General features: G+C 36.2%; 1 protein-coding gene across 3 annotated transcripts in view; it reads right to left on the bottom strand.

The window, feature by feature from the left end:
• Positions 1 to 7,834: 7,834 nt before the first annotated feature.
• Positions 7,835 to 20,665, bottom strand: part of LOC135197022 (E3 SUMO-protein ligase EGR2-like) — a 117,696-nt gene continuing 104,865 nt past the window's right edge. For 2 of the 3 annotated variants that reach the window (XM_064223926.1, XM_064223928.1), the window contains 5 exons: positions 20,558 to 20,665; positions 18,645 to 19,154; positions 18,313 to 18,477; positions 17,843 to 18,061; positions 7,835 to 17,686 (listed from right to left, as the gene is read on the bottom strand). The exon at positions 20,558 to 20,665 is cut by the window's right edge and continues 54 nt beyond it. In XM_064223926.1, coding sequence (XP_064079996.1) covers positions 17,207 to 17,686; positions 17,843 to 18,061; positions 18,313 to 18,477; positions 18,645 to 19,154; positions 20,558 to 20,665 — 1,482 coding nt within the window. In that variant the 3' untranslated portion in view covers positions 7,835 to 17,206. The remainder of the gene's footprint in view (positions 17,687 to 17,842; positions 18,062 to 18,312; positions 18,478 to 18,644; positions 19,155 to 20,557) is intronic. The other variant, XM_064223927.1, reaches the window with a different exon arrangement.

Here is a 20,665-nt window from a genome sequence, read left to right as displayed (position 1 = left end):
TGGGAATACGACTCTCTTCAAAAGGCTTATGAGCTTTCACTCTCTGTGTGTCTTACATACTTCAAAATGAAAAGTGGGATTACTTAGCACATGTTATCTTTAAATTTGGGAAATCTGAACATAGAAACAAACATTTCATACCATGATACACAAGTTCTGATGTGAATTAATCATATTACCACAATTATAATTGCATTCCTAACTTACATTATAAGATATATATATATATATATATATATATATATATATAGATATATATATATATATCTATATATATATATATATATATATATAGATATATATATATATATATATATATATATATATAGATATATATATATATATATATATATATATATATCTACCTTTGTGGTGCCTTTAGTACAAGGCAGTTTTTTTACATGGTATATATATATATATATATATATATATATATATATATATTATATATATGTATGTATATATATATATATATATATATATATATATATATATATATATATATATATATATATCTACCTTTGCGGTGTGTTTAATACAAGGCGGATATTTTTTTTTTACCCGGTATGTATATATATCTACCTTTGCGGTGTGTTCAGTACAAGGCGTGTTTTTTTTTACTCGGTATGCATATATATATATATATATATATATATATATATATATATATATATATATATTAATATAATTATATACAAGGAAGGGATATATATAGTACAAGGCGGGTTTTTTATTTATTTTTACCCGGTATGTATATATATCTACCTTTGCGGTGTGTTCAGTATAAGGCAGGTTTTTTTTTTACCTGGTATGTATATATATATCTACCTTTGCGGTGTGTTTAGTATAAGGCGGTTTTTTTTTTTACCCAATATATATATATATATATATATATCTACCTTTGCGGTGTGTTCAGTACAAGGCGGGTTTTTTTTTTTTTACCCAGTATGTATATATATCTACCTCTGCGGTGTATTTAGTACAAGGCGCTTTTTTTACCTGGTATGTATATATATCTACCTTTATGGTGTGTTCAGTACAAGGCGGGTTTTTTTTTTACCCAGTATGTATATATATCTACCTTTGTGGTGTGTTCAGTACAAGGTGGGTGTTATGATATATACACCTTTGCGGTGTGAGTCAAGGTGTTTTTTTTTTTACAAGATATGTATATAGGTATATCTACCTTTTCGATGTGTTCAGTACAAGGCAGGTTTTTTTTTTACCCGGTATGTATATATATATCTACCTTTGCGGTGTGTTCAGTACAAGGCGGGTTTTTTTTTTTACCCGGTATGTATATACGTATATCTACCTTTGCGGTGTGTTTAGACAAAAACGCATTTTTTTTTTACCTGGTATGTATTTATATCTACCTTTGCGGTGTGTTTAGTACAAGGCGGGGTTTTTTTTACCCGGTATGTATATATATCTACCTTTGCGGTGTGTTTATTATAAGGCGCTTTTTTTTTTTACCCAGTATGTATATATATATGTGCCTTTGCGGCGTGCTCAGCACAAGGCAGTTTTTTTGTACCTGGTATGTATATATATCTACCTCTGCGGTGTGTTGTGTACAAGGCAGTTTTTTTTTTTTTACCCGTTATGTATATATATCTACCTTTCCGGGGTGCTCAGTACAAGGCAGATTTTTTTTATCTTTTTTTTTTTTACCCGGTATATATATCTCTACCTTTGGCGGTGTGTTTTAGTACAAAGGCGGGTTTTTTTTTACCTGGTATGTATATTATTAGCTACCTTTGCGGTGTGTTTTAGTACAAGGCCGGTTTTTTTTTTTTATTTTTTATTTGAATTAATAATAATTAATTATTAAAATATTTTAATATTAATTTATTTTAGTTTTTTTTAATAATTTGTGATTTAAATTATGTTATTTTTTTAAATTTTTATATTTTTTTTTATATTAAATTTTTACTAAGAATTTTTATTTTATTTTTTTTAAATGGTTTTTTTTTAAATTATAATTTTAATAAATTTAAAATTTATTTATATATTTTATAATTTTAATATTTTTAATAAAACAATTTTAATTTATTTTTTTTATTTTTATTTTTAATTTAATTTTTTTTTTTTATATATTTTATTTTTATTTTTTAATTATTTTTTAATAATTAAATTATAATTTTTTTTTTTTTATTTTTTTTATTATTATTTTTTAATTATTTATTAAAAAATTTTTTTTATTTTTTTTTTTATTTATGGGATTTTATTTATAAAATATATTTATATTTTATTATTTTTTTTTTTTTTTATAATAAATTTTTTTATTTTTTTTATTTTTTATTTTTTATTTATTTTTTTAAATTTTTTTTTTTTACCATTATTTATATTATTGTAATATTATGAAATTTTTAATTTAATTTGGAAATTTTTTTATTTTATTTTTTAATTTAAAAATATTTAATTTTAATATAAAATATTATAAATTTTTAAATGACCTGGTATTATATATTATATATCTACTTCTGCGGCTGTGTTGGTGTAAACGAAACAAGGCAGTTTTTTTTTTTTTTTTACTTTTTTTTTTACCTGTTTATGTATATATATCTACCTTTCCGGTGTACTCAGTACATGGCAGCTTTTTTTTTTACCCGGTATGTATATATAAATCTACCTTTGCGGTGTGTTTAGTACAAGGCGTTTTTTTTTTACCTGGTATGTATATATATCTACCTTTGCGGTGTGTTCAGTACAAGGTGGGTTTTTTTCTCCCGGTATGTATATATATATATCTACCTTTGCGGTGTTTGAGTACAAGGGTTTTTTTTTTTAAATTTTTTTTTTTACCTGGTATGTATATATATCTACCTTTGCGGTGTGTTCAGTACAAGGTGGGTTTTTTTCACCCTGTATGTATATATATATCTACCTTTGCAGTGTGCTCAGTACAAAGCAGTTTTTTTTTTACCCGGTATGTATATATATTTACCTTTACAGTGTGTTTAGTACGAGGCCATTTTATTACTCGGTATGTATATATATATCTACCTTTGCGGTGTGTTTAGTACAAGGTGGTTTTTTTTCCTGTTTTGTATAAATATCTACCTTTGCATCTACCTGTGTGGTTTGTTTTGTAGAAGGCGTTTTTTTTTTTTCTTTTTCCTGTTTTTTTTTTTTACCCGGTATGTATATATATCTACCTTTCCGGTGTGCTCAGTACAAAGCAGTTTTTTTTTACCCGGTATGTATATATATTTACCTTTGTGGTGTGTTCAGTACAAGGCGGGTTTTTTTTTACCTGGTATGTATATATATTTACCTTTACAGTGTGTTTAGTACGAGGCCATTTTATTACTCGGTATGTATATATATATCTACCTTTGCGGTGTGTTTAGTACAAGGCGGTTTTTTTTCCTGTTTTGTATACTAAATGTCTACCTTTGCATCTACCTGTGTGGTTTGTTTTGTAGAAGGCGTTTTTTTTTCTTTTTCCTGGTATGTATATATATCCACCTTTGCGCTGTGTTTAGTACAAGGCAGTTCTTTTTTTTTATACTTGGTATGCATATATATCCACCTTTGCAGTGTGTTTAGTACAAGGCAGTTTTTTTTTTTTTATACTTGGTATGCATATATATCCACCTATGCGGTGTGTTTAGTGCAAGGTTTTTTTTTTTACTTGGTATGTGTATATATATATATATATATATATATATATATATATATATATATATATATATATATATATATATATATATATATATATCCACCTTTGTGGTGTGTTTAGTACAAGGTGTTTTTTTTTTTTTTTTTACCAGGCCTGTACATATATCTACCTTTCCGTTTATGGTGTGTAGATACAAGCGCATTTTTTTTTACCCAGTATGTATATATATCTACCTTCGCGTTGCTTAGTACGAGGCCATTTTTTTTTACCCGGTATGTATATATATATATATATAGATATATATATATATTATATATATATATATATATATATATATATATATATCTACCTATCAGTGTTTAGTACAAGGCAGTTTTTTTTTTTCCTGGTACATATCATAAACGTATTTAACCTTTGCCAGTGTTTTTTAGTAAGAGACCATTTTTTTTTGTACCCTGTATGTATATATATCTAACCTTTGCGGTGTGTTTAGTACAAGGCCATTTTTTTTTTACTCGATATGCATATATATCTACCTTTGCGGTGTTTAGTACGAGGCCATTTTTTTTTTACCTGGTATGTATATATAGTATCTACCTTTGCGATGTGTTTAGTACATGGCAGTTTTTTTTTTTCACCCGATATGTCTATATATCCACCTTTGCGATGTGTTTAGTACGAGACTGTTGTGTGTTTTTTTTTTTTTTTTACCCGGTATGTATCCACCTTTGCGGTGTGTTTAGTAGGGGACCGTTGTTTTTTTTTTTTTTTTTTCACCCGGTATGTATCCACCTTTGCGATGTATTTAGTACGAGGCCGTTGTTGTTGTTGTTGTTGTTTTTATTAACCCGGTATGTATCCAACTTTGCGATGTATTTAGTACGAGGCCGTTGGTTTTTTTTTTCCGGTATATATCCACCTTTTCGATGTATTTAGTACGAGGCCGTTTTTTTTTTTTTTTTTTAAACCCGGTATGTTTCCACCTTTTGCGGTGTGTTTAGTACGAGGCCGTTGGTTTTTTAATTTTTTTTTTAACCCGGTATGTATCCACCTTTGCGATGTGTTTCATACCAAGCCAGTTGGCGATTACCGTAAAAATACAAACAAAAGACTGTAAATATTTTGAATTTTTCCATACGAATTTATTACTGGTCACTATAAATTTTAATGTGACTTTTTCCTGTGCTTTTTTTTCCCGTGATTCTTTTCCCTAGTGACTTTTTCCCCCCTGTGACTTTTTTCCCCAACCAAAATTGTGAATCCTCCCCCCCGTGTGTTTATTACCGGCCACCATGATAACACCCTGAGAATATTACCGCTGCAGTTCACTAGAAGCCATCATGAGTTTATCATTAGCACTTCTTCATTATTGTTGCATTACGATATGTTCCGGTTTAATCTGAATGAACAGAGATCAGAAAATGCATACATACATATTATTGTATTTTGTAGACCAATGTTTATGCAGAAATGTATATATAAATCGGATGAAAATTATACTGATTCTTGTCTGAATCTAAAGGTGGCGAACTGAAATTTAAATTTTGAAGTTTGCCAGATTATTATTATTATTATATATTATTATTATTATTTATTATTATTATTGTTATTATTATTATTATTATTATCCAAGATGCATCTCTTTTTGGAGATAAGCAGAATGCTACACGCCTACGTTTCCCAGTAAGGAAAATAGCCTATGTAGGGGGATATTGCCACCAGTGCACCTCACGTGTTGTAATGTAGGGGAGTATACTACACTGTGCTTTGCAACGTTCCTGTTGCCCACTTAGCTGTTTCCACGGTTAGCTTTTTACTTTACCTCCATCTCGGTCTCGTCTAAATTTCATAGAGCAAGCTATGAGGGGCTGAAGGTATGACAGAAAAGAGAATCAAACAGGACAGTGATAGACATCATCGTGGCTTTTATTACAATAATGGTAGATCCAGGGTCTACATACACCTTAGACTTTGGGTAGGCCTAGCGTACGTACGCTTTATCGCTAAGATTGTTCCAGCATTATTTTACCGGTGTTTGAGATTAGCAAGAATGCTCTACCCACGACGTTCGTTAAGGTGCAGTCTCATGCATTGATTACGCCTTTGCATTATATTGCTTTTAGCCATCTTTCGACTTAGAACCATTCAAAAATGTTTCCACACATTTCGTCAGTCATAGTGTTCGTCAGCCCCTGATGTGGGGGTCTTGGATTTGATTGTAACTTTGAGTTCTCTCCTCTTATAAATTCATAAAGTTATACAGTAAGCGCTGAATGGCCTTTGCTGCCCCAGTGCTTGGTGTTACACCTTAACTTTATAAAACCAACCAACCAACCAACCAATCTCTCTCTCTCTCTCTCTCTCTCTCTCTCTCTCTCTCTCTCTCTCTCTCTCTCTCTCTCTCTCTAATATTTCTAGACGTGTTCATTTACCGGCAGTATTTTTGGTCGATGTATTTACAGCTTCCCGTTGTTCTCCCTGGAAGTCTTGCGTAAACCAAGGTCATGATAATGAGGCTAAGGTCTCTGTTCGTACTAGGAAACAGCGGGACTCGAACGGTAAACCCACGGAGATGGGTCTAGACCTTGGGTATACCAGCACTTATTAAAGCGTATCAAATACCCAAATGATTCTAAATCTTGCGCGTGACATTTTCGAAACGAAAGAGTAATAAAAATCATACAGTTTCCTTTATCTATCTAATAATGTAATTCGTGTATAATTATCACCGCGAATTGTTTCTCGATTTCGTCACTAATCGTTTTGTAGGATGCATTTATGGTACTGCTGTATTTTGTCATTTCTGTTATAGTTTATGGCTTTACTTCTCGTCTCTTTCTTTTACTCTATTGCTAGGCTGTTTTTCCTATTAAGGCCATTAGGCTTAATAATAATAATAATAATAATAATAATAATAATAATAATCCAAATGGTCCCCAGTAATATTATTGTTAAAACTTCGTGTAAAACTTTATAAAAACTTTGCAAAAACTTTCGAACCCTTCTCTCTCTCTTTTTTTATTTTTTTTATTATTATTTTTTTTTAGCTTTTGTGGAGTTTTTATGAAGTTGTCCCCGAACTTTTAACAATTATATTATTGTGGAGCCTTTAGAACATTTTATGAACTCTCATGATAGAGAGTTTTTCCCAAATAATAATAATAATAATAATAATAATAATAATAATAATAATAATAATAATAATAATAATAGCACGAGGCTTGAAATGGAGTCACAAATCCACAGTTATGTCTACATAGATTTAATTAAAGATAAATCTGTACAGGGAGCCCTCGGGAAACTGGTTGATTCCCAAGTCTCCCGAAAGCTTTAAATATATGTCTACGTATACATAATTTAGGATTTATTTCTCCAATAATAATAGTCATTTAGATACTGATGATTGATTTTTAATGAAAGCAGGTGTTTTTCTAATTGATCGATTGTTTGGTGGCTCCAAGTAGTTACTGTATCTTAATTTTCACTCCAAGACTTACGGTGACCGTTTTCTTAAGTCATTCCAAAAACTTAACACGGGGATAGGTTTATTTTTATCAGTGACTATCACTGCTATATTTTGTGATGGGGTTACGGTGTAAATAATAATAATTTCCCTGTATGATTAGGGGATAATTTCGTTTTTCATGTGATAAGAGTTTTAGGTACTAAGGTTAAGTCTATCTTAGTTTATTAACCAGGCTACTGAGCAGATTAACAGGTCTCCTAGGGCTGGCCCGAAGGATCAGATTTTTATGTACGTGGCTAGGAACCAATTGGTTACCTGGCAGTGGGATCTACAGCTTTTTGTGGGATCCGAACTGCATTATATCAAGAAATGAATTTCTAGTCACCAGAAGTAAATTCCTTTGGTTCCGCTTTGGCGAAATGAAGTGTAATATTTTAGGAGAGAGAGAGAGAGAGAGAGAGACTAGGCACATCTGCGTGTTTTTTTCATGGTGCCCATATATCTTTATTCTTAGTTTATAAATTTCTCGATAATTTGCACAGGAGCATTCGAAAAGTCAAAGTACCATTTAATGTATATTTCACAATAACAATTTGTTTTTAACTGACCTCATTTCTGTAAGCGTACAGCACTCATTACTGTATGCTTTATGGCATAGCCTAGCTGCTAGGCTATGCCATAAAGGATTCACCGTTTTCAACATGGGAGTGCTTAGTCAAGGGTTAAAACAAACAAGGGCATTTCCTTTTCGTTGTTTATTGAGATAAATGGACTACAAACGTGATATGATAGGCTGAACCTAACCAACAGAGTAAGGATGTGAACCAAGCCTTGGGAACCAGAACATTAACAGCAACTGCGGGTGTGAATGGGCGTGTGGGTGGGTAGCAGCCCGACCCAGCCAGGGGGCCAGATGCCGCCTGCCACCTCCGCCTGCTGCACCACACTCGCATATGGAACTGGCACTTCAGTGAGACTTCCTGCCGCAAAGTAGTTCCTGCAGCCACAGATGAAATTCTGTGGGTGCGTTCTCCACCTGGCAGCAGGTAGCAGATTAAGAGATGCTCACCGCCAAGGTCAGCAGCGGGTGGGGCAGGGGGTATGTCGGGTCACCCAGCTACTGTACTGTGGAAGTCAACGGAAGCGGTATTGAACTGTATGGCCGAAGGGCCTGGAAAGTGGATGCACTGAGCTCTGTACAAGAAATGTGCTGCCTAGCGGGTACACTACAAATATAAAAGTGAAATCAAACAACTACAGTACTGTATGGGTAAACTGTTGCAAGCAGAGGCCTATAACATGTAACTGGTTACATCCACTCCAGGCCCAGTACTCCATGGATACAGTAAATAAAAAAACTGTAGTCTAGTCGTAATTATTGCACTGATCTCGTACTAAAAATTGAGACTTACAAGAGAGGAAATGTTGAGTGACAGTGGTCTCGCCTGGGCCTGGCGCTTCACCTCCTCCAGCGACCGAGTGAGGGGTACAGGGGCACAACAAGTTGCTGGACATCTGAATGAGCAATATGATATGCAACGGATGCATGTGATGAAGATCTTAAGTTAACATTTTGAAAGATATGTACTACATTGAAGAAGTTTGCCTTATGGTTAATATTCACTGAAAAAGGGCCCAGAAACTAGTGTGTTTTCTGTTACTACAAGGGGGTAGAAGCCAAACCCCTCACTCTGGTTGAGGGCATCACCACACCCCTCCCTCCTCCCCTGCCCGGCTAGCCACCTTGGGAGCACATCCTTCAGTGGGGTAGTAGTTATTGCCAAAAGGACGGTTCTATTTCTCCATAGTTAAGTATACTTTGGGAGTGAGGGTAACGAGGTGCCCTCCGGCCAAGTGCATCAATGACAGCTAATGGCAGCTGCTGAGCCATAGGCCCCAGGTCTCTTTGGCACAAGATACAGTTTAGGGCACGAGCGAGACCTTGTCAGGACGCACGAGGTTCTCATTGAGCGGGACCGTAAAATTAGTAGAACTTCCGTAGACATGACCCTCGGCTCTGATGATGTGACTTAATTTTATGAATGACAAGACTTATTTCACATCTAATTGTATAATTTAGATATCACAAGTTTTCCTTCGTAACAGATTATCACAATTGCTTTTGAAGCAAATCAAACCCTAATCATATAGAATCACATGTGCTTTAATATCATACAATTAAGTGTACTAATTAAATAGTAATATATATGTATAAATAGATTATATATCTGAAAAAGGCACCACTCAGATGAGGGTGGCATGTCTACCAAAGTTGTCAGTATAACCTCACACAGACAGATAGTGGGTTGGGGTCAAGTTACCTGATATTACCAACTAGATCCTCGCCACCCATTAGGGTCCCAGTAATTAAAGGCTATGATTAATAATTTGAGAAGATCTACTGTATACATTATGATATGTGCCTATTATTTCTGTATCGTGGTCACCATCATTGCCTGTCACAATGCAGCTTCAACGGAGAATGTTTGACAATCTATTGTGAAGGGCACATCCACCCCAACACTCGTTTTTTTTTTAAATCATGCAGGTACCAAAGCCAGTCTCACTGGCCTCCAAACAGGTAACAAAAAGGAACACACACGCACAATACTTGATACTTTCCAGGTACAAACACTGCAGGAATAATGAAGGGCCTTTGGTGAGAAAGGGACATTCAAAAGGTCCATACTTTTAATCACTCAACTAATAATGAAGGGCCTTTGGTGAGAAAGGGACATTCAAAAGGTCCATACTTTTAATCACTCAACTAACTAAAAACTAGATCTTCATAAAAACACATCACAAGTTAATAAAATTAATTCTCCATATGCCTCAGGCTGTATGGTATCCAGCCTTCCATGAACACACTCTGGGAACATCCCTGTCAACTTATAAGTTTTGATTTCGTCTGCAGGTGGCGTCAGTAATGGACTGCGCGTTTTAGAGACCGCCGTCTTCGTACCCATTACTGACTCACTTCTACAGAAGAGATGCCCTTCACTTTTTACATCCTATCACAGGCAGTTCAAGCACTTCTGGGGTCCCCTGTGTTCTGCCTTGTATGCCAACACCTCACGCTTTCATTTGTTTCAACCACAACAGTATTTCATCCCCTCTACAAAGAATACAGCAGAAGCAAAATTACATGGAAACACTTTTGTTTATCACCTCAGGGGTTTTTTAGTATCCAAGTTATAGAATTTCATTGTATTTAGGCAATCCAGTTCCAGTTGTCAAATGGTGTTGTACGTAATTCTCAATATACTATATGATATATGTATTCTTTTATTAAAGTTAATGCTGCAAATCTGTATAGCATAATTATACTGTATCATGTGGAACAGTTGGTTTATACAAATCTTCTGGTCATTTGGAAAGCAAATTACAGCAATGACAACATGTCTTACAAAAATCACCCAGCATAATCAATATAATCTTTCTTCAAGAAGCCAGATAACATGTGTAAGCTTTCAAAAGGCCTAATTCTGATATATGTACACCACCAAAAACAGAAAGAAAACAAAACCTGTCTATCTACAAATAACATATACAGTTTTTGCTTATATCTTACTTCAGGTTTGGGTTTACTTCGTTCGTTTATATTTGTACAAATCAGGATATGTGTACTGGGATAACATCTTAAATCGCCTTTGTACCCGCATCCCTGAATGTGGTACAGCTGGAGGTTTTCATTCTAGAGGATAACTCTTCTATGAGAACATACTGATCAAGTCTTTCTTGATGCTATAATCGGTTTTTTTGGAGTTGATGGTCAGTCTGCAGCAGGCATCATTAAAGCTGTCACCTTTCTTCTGATTGGCTGACACATTTGAACTGTAACCTCGGGAGATTGGTGAGCAGTGTGAACTTCTTTCTGCCAGTCGTGATTAGCTTCAGTGATCAAGGCTGCAAATATTTATGATCAGTTCCAAAAAGACTGACTATAAATGCAACTGGTCTTTACAGTCTGATACCCCTGTGTACTCTTCTGTGGTCAACCTAATTTGGTCAATACTAGAAGCTTGTTTAATAAATATTACACAATAAGTCAGGGGAGAAACAAAATTGTGTGTGATCTGATTATGGATTAACAAAATATAAATCATCTTTCAGCTGACAGCGAATCATTTATGATGCTAAGCAACTATGAACATAGTATAGTATTTCTTTTCAGCATAACTAAAACCTTTATAAGGTATTTCAGAAAATTAAACGTGTTGAGCTAAAACATCAACAAAAATCTTGAGTCATACTCTCTTATTGTTACAAATATACATTGTCTTCAATTGCTGGGTTTAAATCTTAACAAAATAAAAATTAAAAAAAATACTGATTTGTAAACAATATCAACAATTTTTTAAAACTTATGTACATATTCTGACTACAAAACACTAGATGCTATCAATATGTCCATGGTCCTTGCCAAACTAGATGGCAAATTCCCTAATGGTAAAATATTTGTAATGATTCCAATCACAGCAATTGATAAATATAGTCCATTTACCATCAAATATCACATGACCACACATCTCATTGCAGGACAGCAATGGTAAACAACACGAGACCATCCTAGTAGGCTGGTGTCATTTGCAGCAGTACTCCTTAGTCATACAGAGCTCATTCCTACACCACGTGATCAATAACAGGGGACCCCTTGCCACAAATCCAAAGGAAGTTTCATTAAATACATGGATACACCACATATATAATACAAAATATCTCCAATTACAAATTTTTGGAATGATATCCATATATAGTACTCCAATTTGACAATGACTAGAACAAATACTAACAAGTGAAACTGTTCAGAAATAAACACAGGCCTAATCCACGTCACCAGTTAATCCCAGTGTCAAAAATGATGCTACAGACAGACAGACAGACACAACTGTCATTGGGAGTTGAAATGAAAACCAGGTTACTAAAGATCATACAAATGAAGGTCTGCAGTGAGACTGAGATATATATAAAATTTAAAACTAACTACATCATAAAAAAGGATACAATACAACAGTCTGGAACCACACCAAAAGAGGAGTCGTCTTTTCCCATTATTCTAGATAACAACTACAAAGACATGTATACTGAATCATTGTGGTGTACCATCATTATGCCACTAGGTTTCTTTGAGGTGTAACGTACGTACTTTACCGATGCTCTCAGATGCCTTGATCTCATTTGAAAATCAGTGTTTTAAAGCCTGACAGTTATCCATAAGTACAAAATTTAAGATCACATACCATATTTACAATTTTTTTGGATTCCTTACATTAAAGCGATTTTTCAGGTGACCCATAGCATCCTGGTTTAGAAGTGCAAAAGATCTAATGTAAGTAAGATCTTTTGGTGATTTGATATACAGCATTTCGAATTTTCATTTTTGAAATGGGGGGAGGGGTGCCTGAGAGGCTATCTGGATTATCTGATAGAATTTTTGCAAGATTTCATTGACTAAATGTGTGGATATCCATCGTGTAATCTGATCATGAATTTTTGTCCTTCCTGGGATGTGCATCTTTGAGCAGAATGCCATCCATCCCTCTCACAAAGCTATCCCAACCCATCAGCTCTCCATCCACCTGGCAACGTGGTGACAGAGGAGTTGCCCGTGTCCGCCTGCTTTTCTATCATCTATAAAGAAAAGGATCATAGAGTAACAACTACAAATGATGGCAGTTTAAAAGGAGGGATCATATCTGATATGTTGCGGAAACACTATGAAAATGAGCCCAAACTGCCCACGCAGGACTGCCCTGGAGGAAGAAGATGCATCAGGCTTTGAAGCTGTTTTAAAAATGACATGCTTAAATGTAAACTACAGTAAGGTATATGTTCCCACAAAATATTCTAAATAATAAGCATTTCCATTCATTTAATTATGTCTGAGAATCAATAGGTACTATAATTCATTTGCTAGTCGTAATAACTACCTGGAAAACAAAAATAAAAGCCCTCCAGTGAATTAATGTATTTGAATACCTTAAAACCTATCGGGAAGCTCAATGGTGTAGAGAGAATGTGTTCGTGCAATGGTATCTATATATGCAATTAATTTGATTTTGGAAAACCTGTTCTATGCCATTTAAAATAGATCAATAAAGAGACAACAGTAACGTGACGAAGTTATCGTAACATTCCACAATTCAAATTGATAAGCCGCTATTTCTACGGTGAGTTAGACCTCAACTTCAAAGAAGGATCCGACTCGCGCGAGAAGTCGGTCGGTTTATCACCGAGGAGTGGGTTTACTGGTAATCAGGTTATACAATAGTGAGTGAGCACAAGATATAGAGAGTGAGCACTGCATTAGCCAGGGCGACGTCTTGTGTGGGCAGTTGTGAAGTAACCGGCAGTGCTGCCTGGTTAGGATACCAACTCGTTGAAAGCAGAACTGAACACATTGTAGCTGTCTCAGCGCCACAGCTAAGAGCACAGCTGCCAGCTACACGATAAGCTCATCCTTCGTTGTTCAATTCCAGTACAAAATTGCATTCTGGTCAGGAACCATGAGACATCAATACAGAATAATTTATAATTGTGAGCAAAGTTGTATTAATAAAATTTGACACTGTAAAAGCAGTGTCCAAATGTAATGACAACACATCTACCACAACATTTAAGTGTCAAAGTTGTATGATATGAATAGGGTGAGCACCCAAAGAGATAATTTATATCAAAAGTCTCATTTTATCTTTACTAACTTTGATGATTAAAAGCTTGTAACAAAGAGTTTAAAGCTTGCTTAAATATAGGCATGCATGCCTAACCTTTGGCTAACAAACTTCAGTCTTAACACTGATTTGTGCAATATCTAATCTTGCAATCTAAGTCATACTTATTGTGCAGCTGGAAGCTACAGTTGTGAGCAAAGTTGCCCTTATGCCAATGGCATATCACATCTTAGTACAGCCACCTACTTGTCATAACAATCATTTACACAGATAATAATGGTACAAATAACATAAGTCTTACACCAAGGTCAACATTAACAGCATATAAGCTAACAATGTCTTGATATTTTATACAGGTAAATCTACCCCTGACCCTGTAGCCAGAAGGCGGGTATTGAGATCCCCAGGGCAGAGCCAAGTCAGCCATTGCACCCGCATCACAGGCAGGTGGCCCTCTCAAGGTATAGAGCATTGGACCTGCGTAAGGGTAGCATTTCAACACAAACATGTGCTCCACACTTTAAGCAATGCAAATATTAACATTATGTAAAATCACATATGTTAGATGGGTGAAACCTTATAATGCTTGTGCTGTCAGCTTTTGTTTTGCGCAGGACTTCCACTTGAATTTAGTATAAAAGGGGCAAAGTTGAAAGGAAACTTGTGTATGATTTGAAAAGTAAATCTATAAAAATACAATTAAGAAATTCCATGATGTACTGACTGAAGTGGATGAGCTGTTAAAACTCTACTCCCATTAGTACTAAACTTCAGTGATGGAAGCCATGCGAGCCCTGTCAGGGGGATATCAATCGTATACATGGTGAGTGAAGCAGTTCTGTCTCCTCCGAGCGCTCTGCCCACCAGACAAACTTTGTCACGTCGTTTTACCTAACTAACCATATCCTGCGCTTGCGTACACTAAATCACAGCCCGGACCAATATCAACATTAACAAGAGTTTGCCTGCCAACCATTTTTCAGTTACTGGACATCCTACAATATAGCAGTCTTCAGATTTTTCAGTGACTTGAAAGTTATAAGTACCACAATAATATTATTACATTTTCCACAGCCTAAGGCAGGAATGCGACCGATTGACAAATGACAATTGTCCAGTGTATTGTAATGGCTGGCAGCCACATCTCAAGGGGTGAGGCTCAATACATTCTGAATCCAGTCATCGTATCCTCCATTTCCAGTGTATCACGGATCAGCTGTACATAAGTACTGACTGGTGCTCCAGACATCGTACATTTTCCAGATATGGAAAAGGAAAACTTAATGCTGAGGAGCTACAACTCAGTACTTATCTACAAGGAAATGGTCATCACTTTGTGAAGAACAAAAAACTGAAAAACTATTAGCAGAGATAACACAGCACAATTTAAGGTACTTTTATGGAACATTGTCAGGTTTCATTGATGATAGAAAAAACATTGTCTTTCATAAGTACTTTTAAATCTACAGTTAGAGGCACTCAAGAATTATGACATAAATTACAGTTATAAACAGTAGGGCACATATTACTGTACCCAGCAACGACCTCCATTTTAGTTACAGAAGATACAAAATATTATCCTTCCTATCCATAAGAATTACCAACACTAGAAATTAGAAATGAAACTACATTAGAGTACTGTTACCTCAGTTTCGGCAATAGAAACTACAAAACGTTTCCTTGTTTACAAGACAGTGAAATTTGAAAAAGATAACTGTAGTACTACACTGTTATTTGTATCAAGAGTCTTATGTGGCTTACCTGTAGATTTTCTGTAACACCAAAAGTACTAAAATCCACTGATGAAATTTTCTTGCATGTTTCTCTTGAATGCAATGATAATAGTATCCTCCAAACAACACAGCATAACTCAAAGTTCTCATCTACAGACTTCTAAGAATATTCAATTTACAAAATCTGTATGGAAACTACTTCTTCTGATAGTACAAAATGATATTTTTCATGATATGTTCAACATGTCAATTTTGATATGGTCATGATATGTAAATTGACTTTACACAGTGATATGTGAGAGCATTTCACATCATTTTCAGTAAATATTTTCCATGGTTTAGGTACAGCATTTTGAAACATGAAATCCCATATACATACACAATATTTATAAAAAGAACAAACTACATATGCATTATCTAAGGACCCAGATGTAAAAAAAATAATCAAGCAACAAGCCCCTTCCTTCAAGCGTCACTCACGTAGAGAAAAAAAAGAAGCCTCACCCCTCACTTATTTTGTAGCAGAGAGAAGGGAATGAAGAAGAACAACTGATGAACCTACCTTACCTTAAAAAGTCCAAACATTAAAATACAACTTCTTTGGTGAAGTTTTATCCTCCTAACTTGGCAAATAAATGGATTAAAATGTTTCTTTCTACATCATCACGTATAAGAACCATCAGAAGGTGGCACTGGGTTCAGAGTCTGGTCTACTCCCTACGGTATGAGATCTCACTGGTAAGCCGCCAAACTCCTTTAGTCAGATAACCCGTTACGAGCGGAATACATAGTTGAAAATAAACAGACAGGAGCACAGAAGACTCCACAGAATGTAAACTGCAAGATCTATTATTTACACAGACTTGCAAATCTGAAGAATTCAAATTTTTCTGCATTCACAGGATGCTTTTTGTTCTTGAGTATTGACGCACTGTTGTTTTTCTGGTCCAAGTTGAATACACCACAAGTACTTGAAACATATTCTGTGTATCTGATTGTAACTAACAGAATTGGTTACAGCAATGTAATGCCTTACAAAAGATCTGGAATTCCTGAAGGGTGGATTGTTATCTGAATTTGGAGTTTGGTCTTCTCGGTATCGGATAATGTGAGAAGCACTTGCAGAGTCTATGAGCATGTCCAACATATATAAGTTATGACTTATTAGAGATGGGAGTAATTCATCTGCCAAAAATAAGGAAACGAGGACAGTAAATATATTTATAAGAAAATAAAACAAATTGGAGTAAATGAATGCAGTGGGCTGAGTTTACCCACTGTGGTCTCCATAGTTCCCATTTTTCCAGTATATATTGCACGCACAAGTCCAGGTTTGAGTTACCTAGTTTAAGTAGAAAAAAGGATCCTACAAACATCACAGACCATGGTGCGTGACGTATCACACACTGGTTCTTTTCACTTGTTCATCAACGTAACAATGGCTAGGGATATATGAAGTCTGTTAGGCAAACATTCCAACTATGATATTATTGCAGTTATTGGTATTAAACATGGGATTGTAATGGTAAGCTGTCTATCCAGTTGAGCCGTTGCTATTATATCATTCCTGCCATCGATAGGTTTTTAAAGAAATCATTAATTAAGCCAGAAATTTTCTGATGGTTTGGAAATGCGTATTGGCAACAAAACAATTACTATAACCAACAGTTACTTAATTAAAGCCTCTATCATCACAGCACATTAGCCATCATTTTTTTATATTGCTACCTATATGATATGATTCCTTCAAAGACATGGCACTGCAGCTCTGATCGTCGGGAGGAGTGGGATGGCCCCTCGACAGTGACCCTGGAGGGGACTGCGGGGACGGGGTCTTGTGCTCACGCAGCCCTCCAGACGAAGGATTAGATGCTGGTGGGGTACGCCCCGAGCCACCGTTGCCACTTTCTCTCTCTTGCTGTTGCAGTCGTAACTCAAAATCCGTATCTGCAATTTCTGAGCTGCACTCATTGTCTGAGTCTGGATCAGGGGGATTGTTGTCTGTAGACTGGTCTAAATCTGTGTGGGGGTCATTATGGGGGGCACCTGACCCCTGCTGGTCACTGAAGTGCCCCCCAAGATCCGGGTACAGAGTGGGAAGACCACTACCTGCACCAACACCAAGTGCAGATGACCCGCCAACACCTGTTGCATCTTCCCGTACATGTACTTTCATGTGAATTTTCACCTGGAGTAGACACCAGAAAATTACTAAATGTCATACAGTTCTTAGCATAATACAAATTATAATTCACCATTCCTCTTTCAAAAATTATGTTCAAATTATATATATTTCACCTCATGCTTGCAGCTCATTACAATGTGATTATTGGAAAATACTGACCTGCTGACTTTGGATGAAGCCTCTTCCACAGATCTTACATTTATAAGGTCTTTCGCCTGTATGGATCCGGATATGCGTCTTTAGGTGGTCCTTCCTCTTGAATTTCCGTGAACAATACTGACACTTGTGGATACGCGTCTCACTGCCAGGGTTACTCAGCCGGTCCAGCCGACGTAAGGGATCACTTATTGGAAACATTCTCTGAAATTTTGCGAATCCCTGGAGTTAACTAAAGTTAGAATTATGCATTCCCAAAGCTGTCAAAAGTCTCTTATAGGCTAAGAAATACTTTTGAAAGGCAGTAACTTTTAATTCTGTTCCATGTTATTGGACAGAGTAACATTTTTTTTTAAGGAAAAAAACGATCAAATCAGAAATTGTTTCAAAATAAGAGTAGAAAAGAACAGTTTAATTCTTTTACTTAACATTTATATGTAGTTTAGTAAAAAAAAAAAATCTCTGTTACCTACCCCATATTGAGAAGTGGTAGCAGGGTGCTGATCATGCAAAAAACTGCTAAAGATGCTTGGATTGAGGTAAGGGTGTCGGGGTGGGTCACCAAGGGATAAAGGAGACACACCACCAACTTCAACAGGTCCGTCCCAGCTGTTTCCTCCTAGGTCTTGCTTGACACGCTGAAAATTCAGGAACATCTTATGAACATCGAGTTATGATATACTGTACAAGGATTTAAGACAATACAATTTCCCTCTGCTATGTTTCATATATTCTCATCTCCATGACATGAAACTGCACTGCTTGTATGCAGTGATCTTTTAGAATAATGTTGTAAAGGACTCACTAGCTGTGGTGGATAGGATCTTGAGAGTGCACTGGGTGGATGTTTTGCCGGATCATCTGATCTGTTCACATCAGCCTCATTGACAGACAGGAGAGAAGGTGCAGTTGAAGAGAGATCGTATGGTGGGCGATGGGGCAGCATTGGATAGGGGTGATACTCAGGAGGCATATGAGGATGCTGAGGGCCAGGTGGCCTTACAGCTACTGCTGCTGCTGCTGCTGCTGCTGCTGCAGCTGCTGCAACTGACGGATGTCTTGGCGGTGGATGATCAGAGGCTCCCAGGGAGTGGGGAGGGAGTACCGGGTGGTTAGCATTTCCTAGTGGGCCAAGTGATGGATTGACCAAAGGAGGAGGATTTGGTGAATGAGGTTCGCTGATTGGAGTGGCACATTTGGTGGGGGGGCCAGTACTTGGCGATGGGGATGAGGAAGGGCACTGGCCTCCACGTTCCCCAGATGGAGATGATGGTCTAGAGGATGAGGAGGGATCCATGTCTGCCAACCCTCGTACCTGAAGAAGTAGATGAAAAAACAATGAAAATTCTCATAAATTACTGGTACTGACGAAATAAAATTCAAAACACTTGTGTTGTGTATAAACTTGCATATGCAAAAGCCTGAATGGTAAATGACTGGCATAACTAGTGAACTACTAAAATAGGTGATTTCTTAGCATACTATGTTTGGTGAAATTCCAAACTGACACAACATGAGTAGGTGGATGGTGGATAAAAAGTATGAAGGGACAAATTATCTTATAGGGACAGTTATAGGCCATGTAGAATTGGGTCTGGTTAACTCTTGAATGAGTAACTACTACTAATGCCAGGCACCGTTGCTAAACGAGCTCACAACAGACCTTGAGGGGAGTGGGTTACATTGATGTCTGGTCAAACCACTGAGTAAGTAGTAGGGATTGATCTGCTGTAGAATTTAGCATCGGTTATACTCTTACTGCACATGCCATGTCTCAGACAAGTGTCTTGATCATGTTGTCATAAGCTCCAGCATTTATACTTTAATATTGTGTGTGATGTTCAAGGTGAATGGACAATCAAATGTCCAAATGTAGTCTAAACCTGAAGAATGGGAAACAGTTTTAAAGGCAGCAGAAGGAAAGAAACAAGTCGGTGAACTGGAACCAGATTCCAGTTCAGAGAAGACATCATGCAGAATGTGACGGACCAGCTGCACACCATCTCTAAAGACGCATTTCAGCACTGCCTCCGACAGTAGTAGAAATATTGGGAGGAATGTGTGTGGTAGCCCAAGGGGACTACTTTTGAAGGAGATTAGTGTAAGATTGTTGTATCTGAATACGATTATTTTTTATGAATAAAGGACGGATGTTTTTTTAAGACCTTATGTACTCCTAAAGGGAACACATACACCAAGTACCTAACATTCTGTACATATAAAAAAAAATAGATTGAATACCCAAAGTAATGCGAGCATTGGAGATGAACATCAAATAATACTGAAGAAGAAGATGATGAAGGAGGGGGAGGACGAAGAATGTATAATAGTTAAGAACTAGCATAGTTTAACCTAACCTAACCAAGCATTGGAGTTGAACATCAAATACTACTATTGAGGAAGAAGAAGATAATGAAGAGGAAGAAGAGGAGGAGGAGGAGGAATGTATAAATGCTAAGAAGTATCCGTAGTTTAACCTAACCTGACCAAGCAATGGAGTTGAACATCAGATAGTACTAAAGAAGAAGGAGGGGAGGAGGAGGAGGAATGTATAAAAATTAAGAAGGTGCAGTAGTTTAACCTAACCTAACCCAACCTAACTCAACCTAACCTGACCAAGCATTGGCGTTGAACATCAAATAGTACTGAAGGAGGAGGAGGAGGAATGTATAAAAGTTAAGAACTAGCAGTAGTTTAGTTGAGGCCTCTTCTTCTTACCTGGAGAGAGTTGGCCACCCTGAGGATGCGGTGAATTTGGTCATGGCTAACGGACACCTCCCCGCGGTACATATAAGTCAGCAGAGCCTCACATTCGTCACCGCTGAC

The sequence above is a fragment of the Macrobrachium nipponense genome, chromosome 18 (genome assembly GCF_015104395.2).
Source record: "Macrobrachium nipponense isolate FS-2020 chromosome 18, ASM1510439v2, whole genome shotgun sequence".
Taxonomy (NCBI): Eukaryota; Metazoa; Arthropoda; class Malacostraca; order Decapoda; family Palaemonidae; genus Macrobrachium; species Macrobrachium nipponense.
Note: the sequence above shows the minus strand (reverse complement) of the source record. Positions and strands in the feature narration are given on the sequence as shown.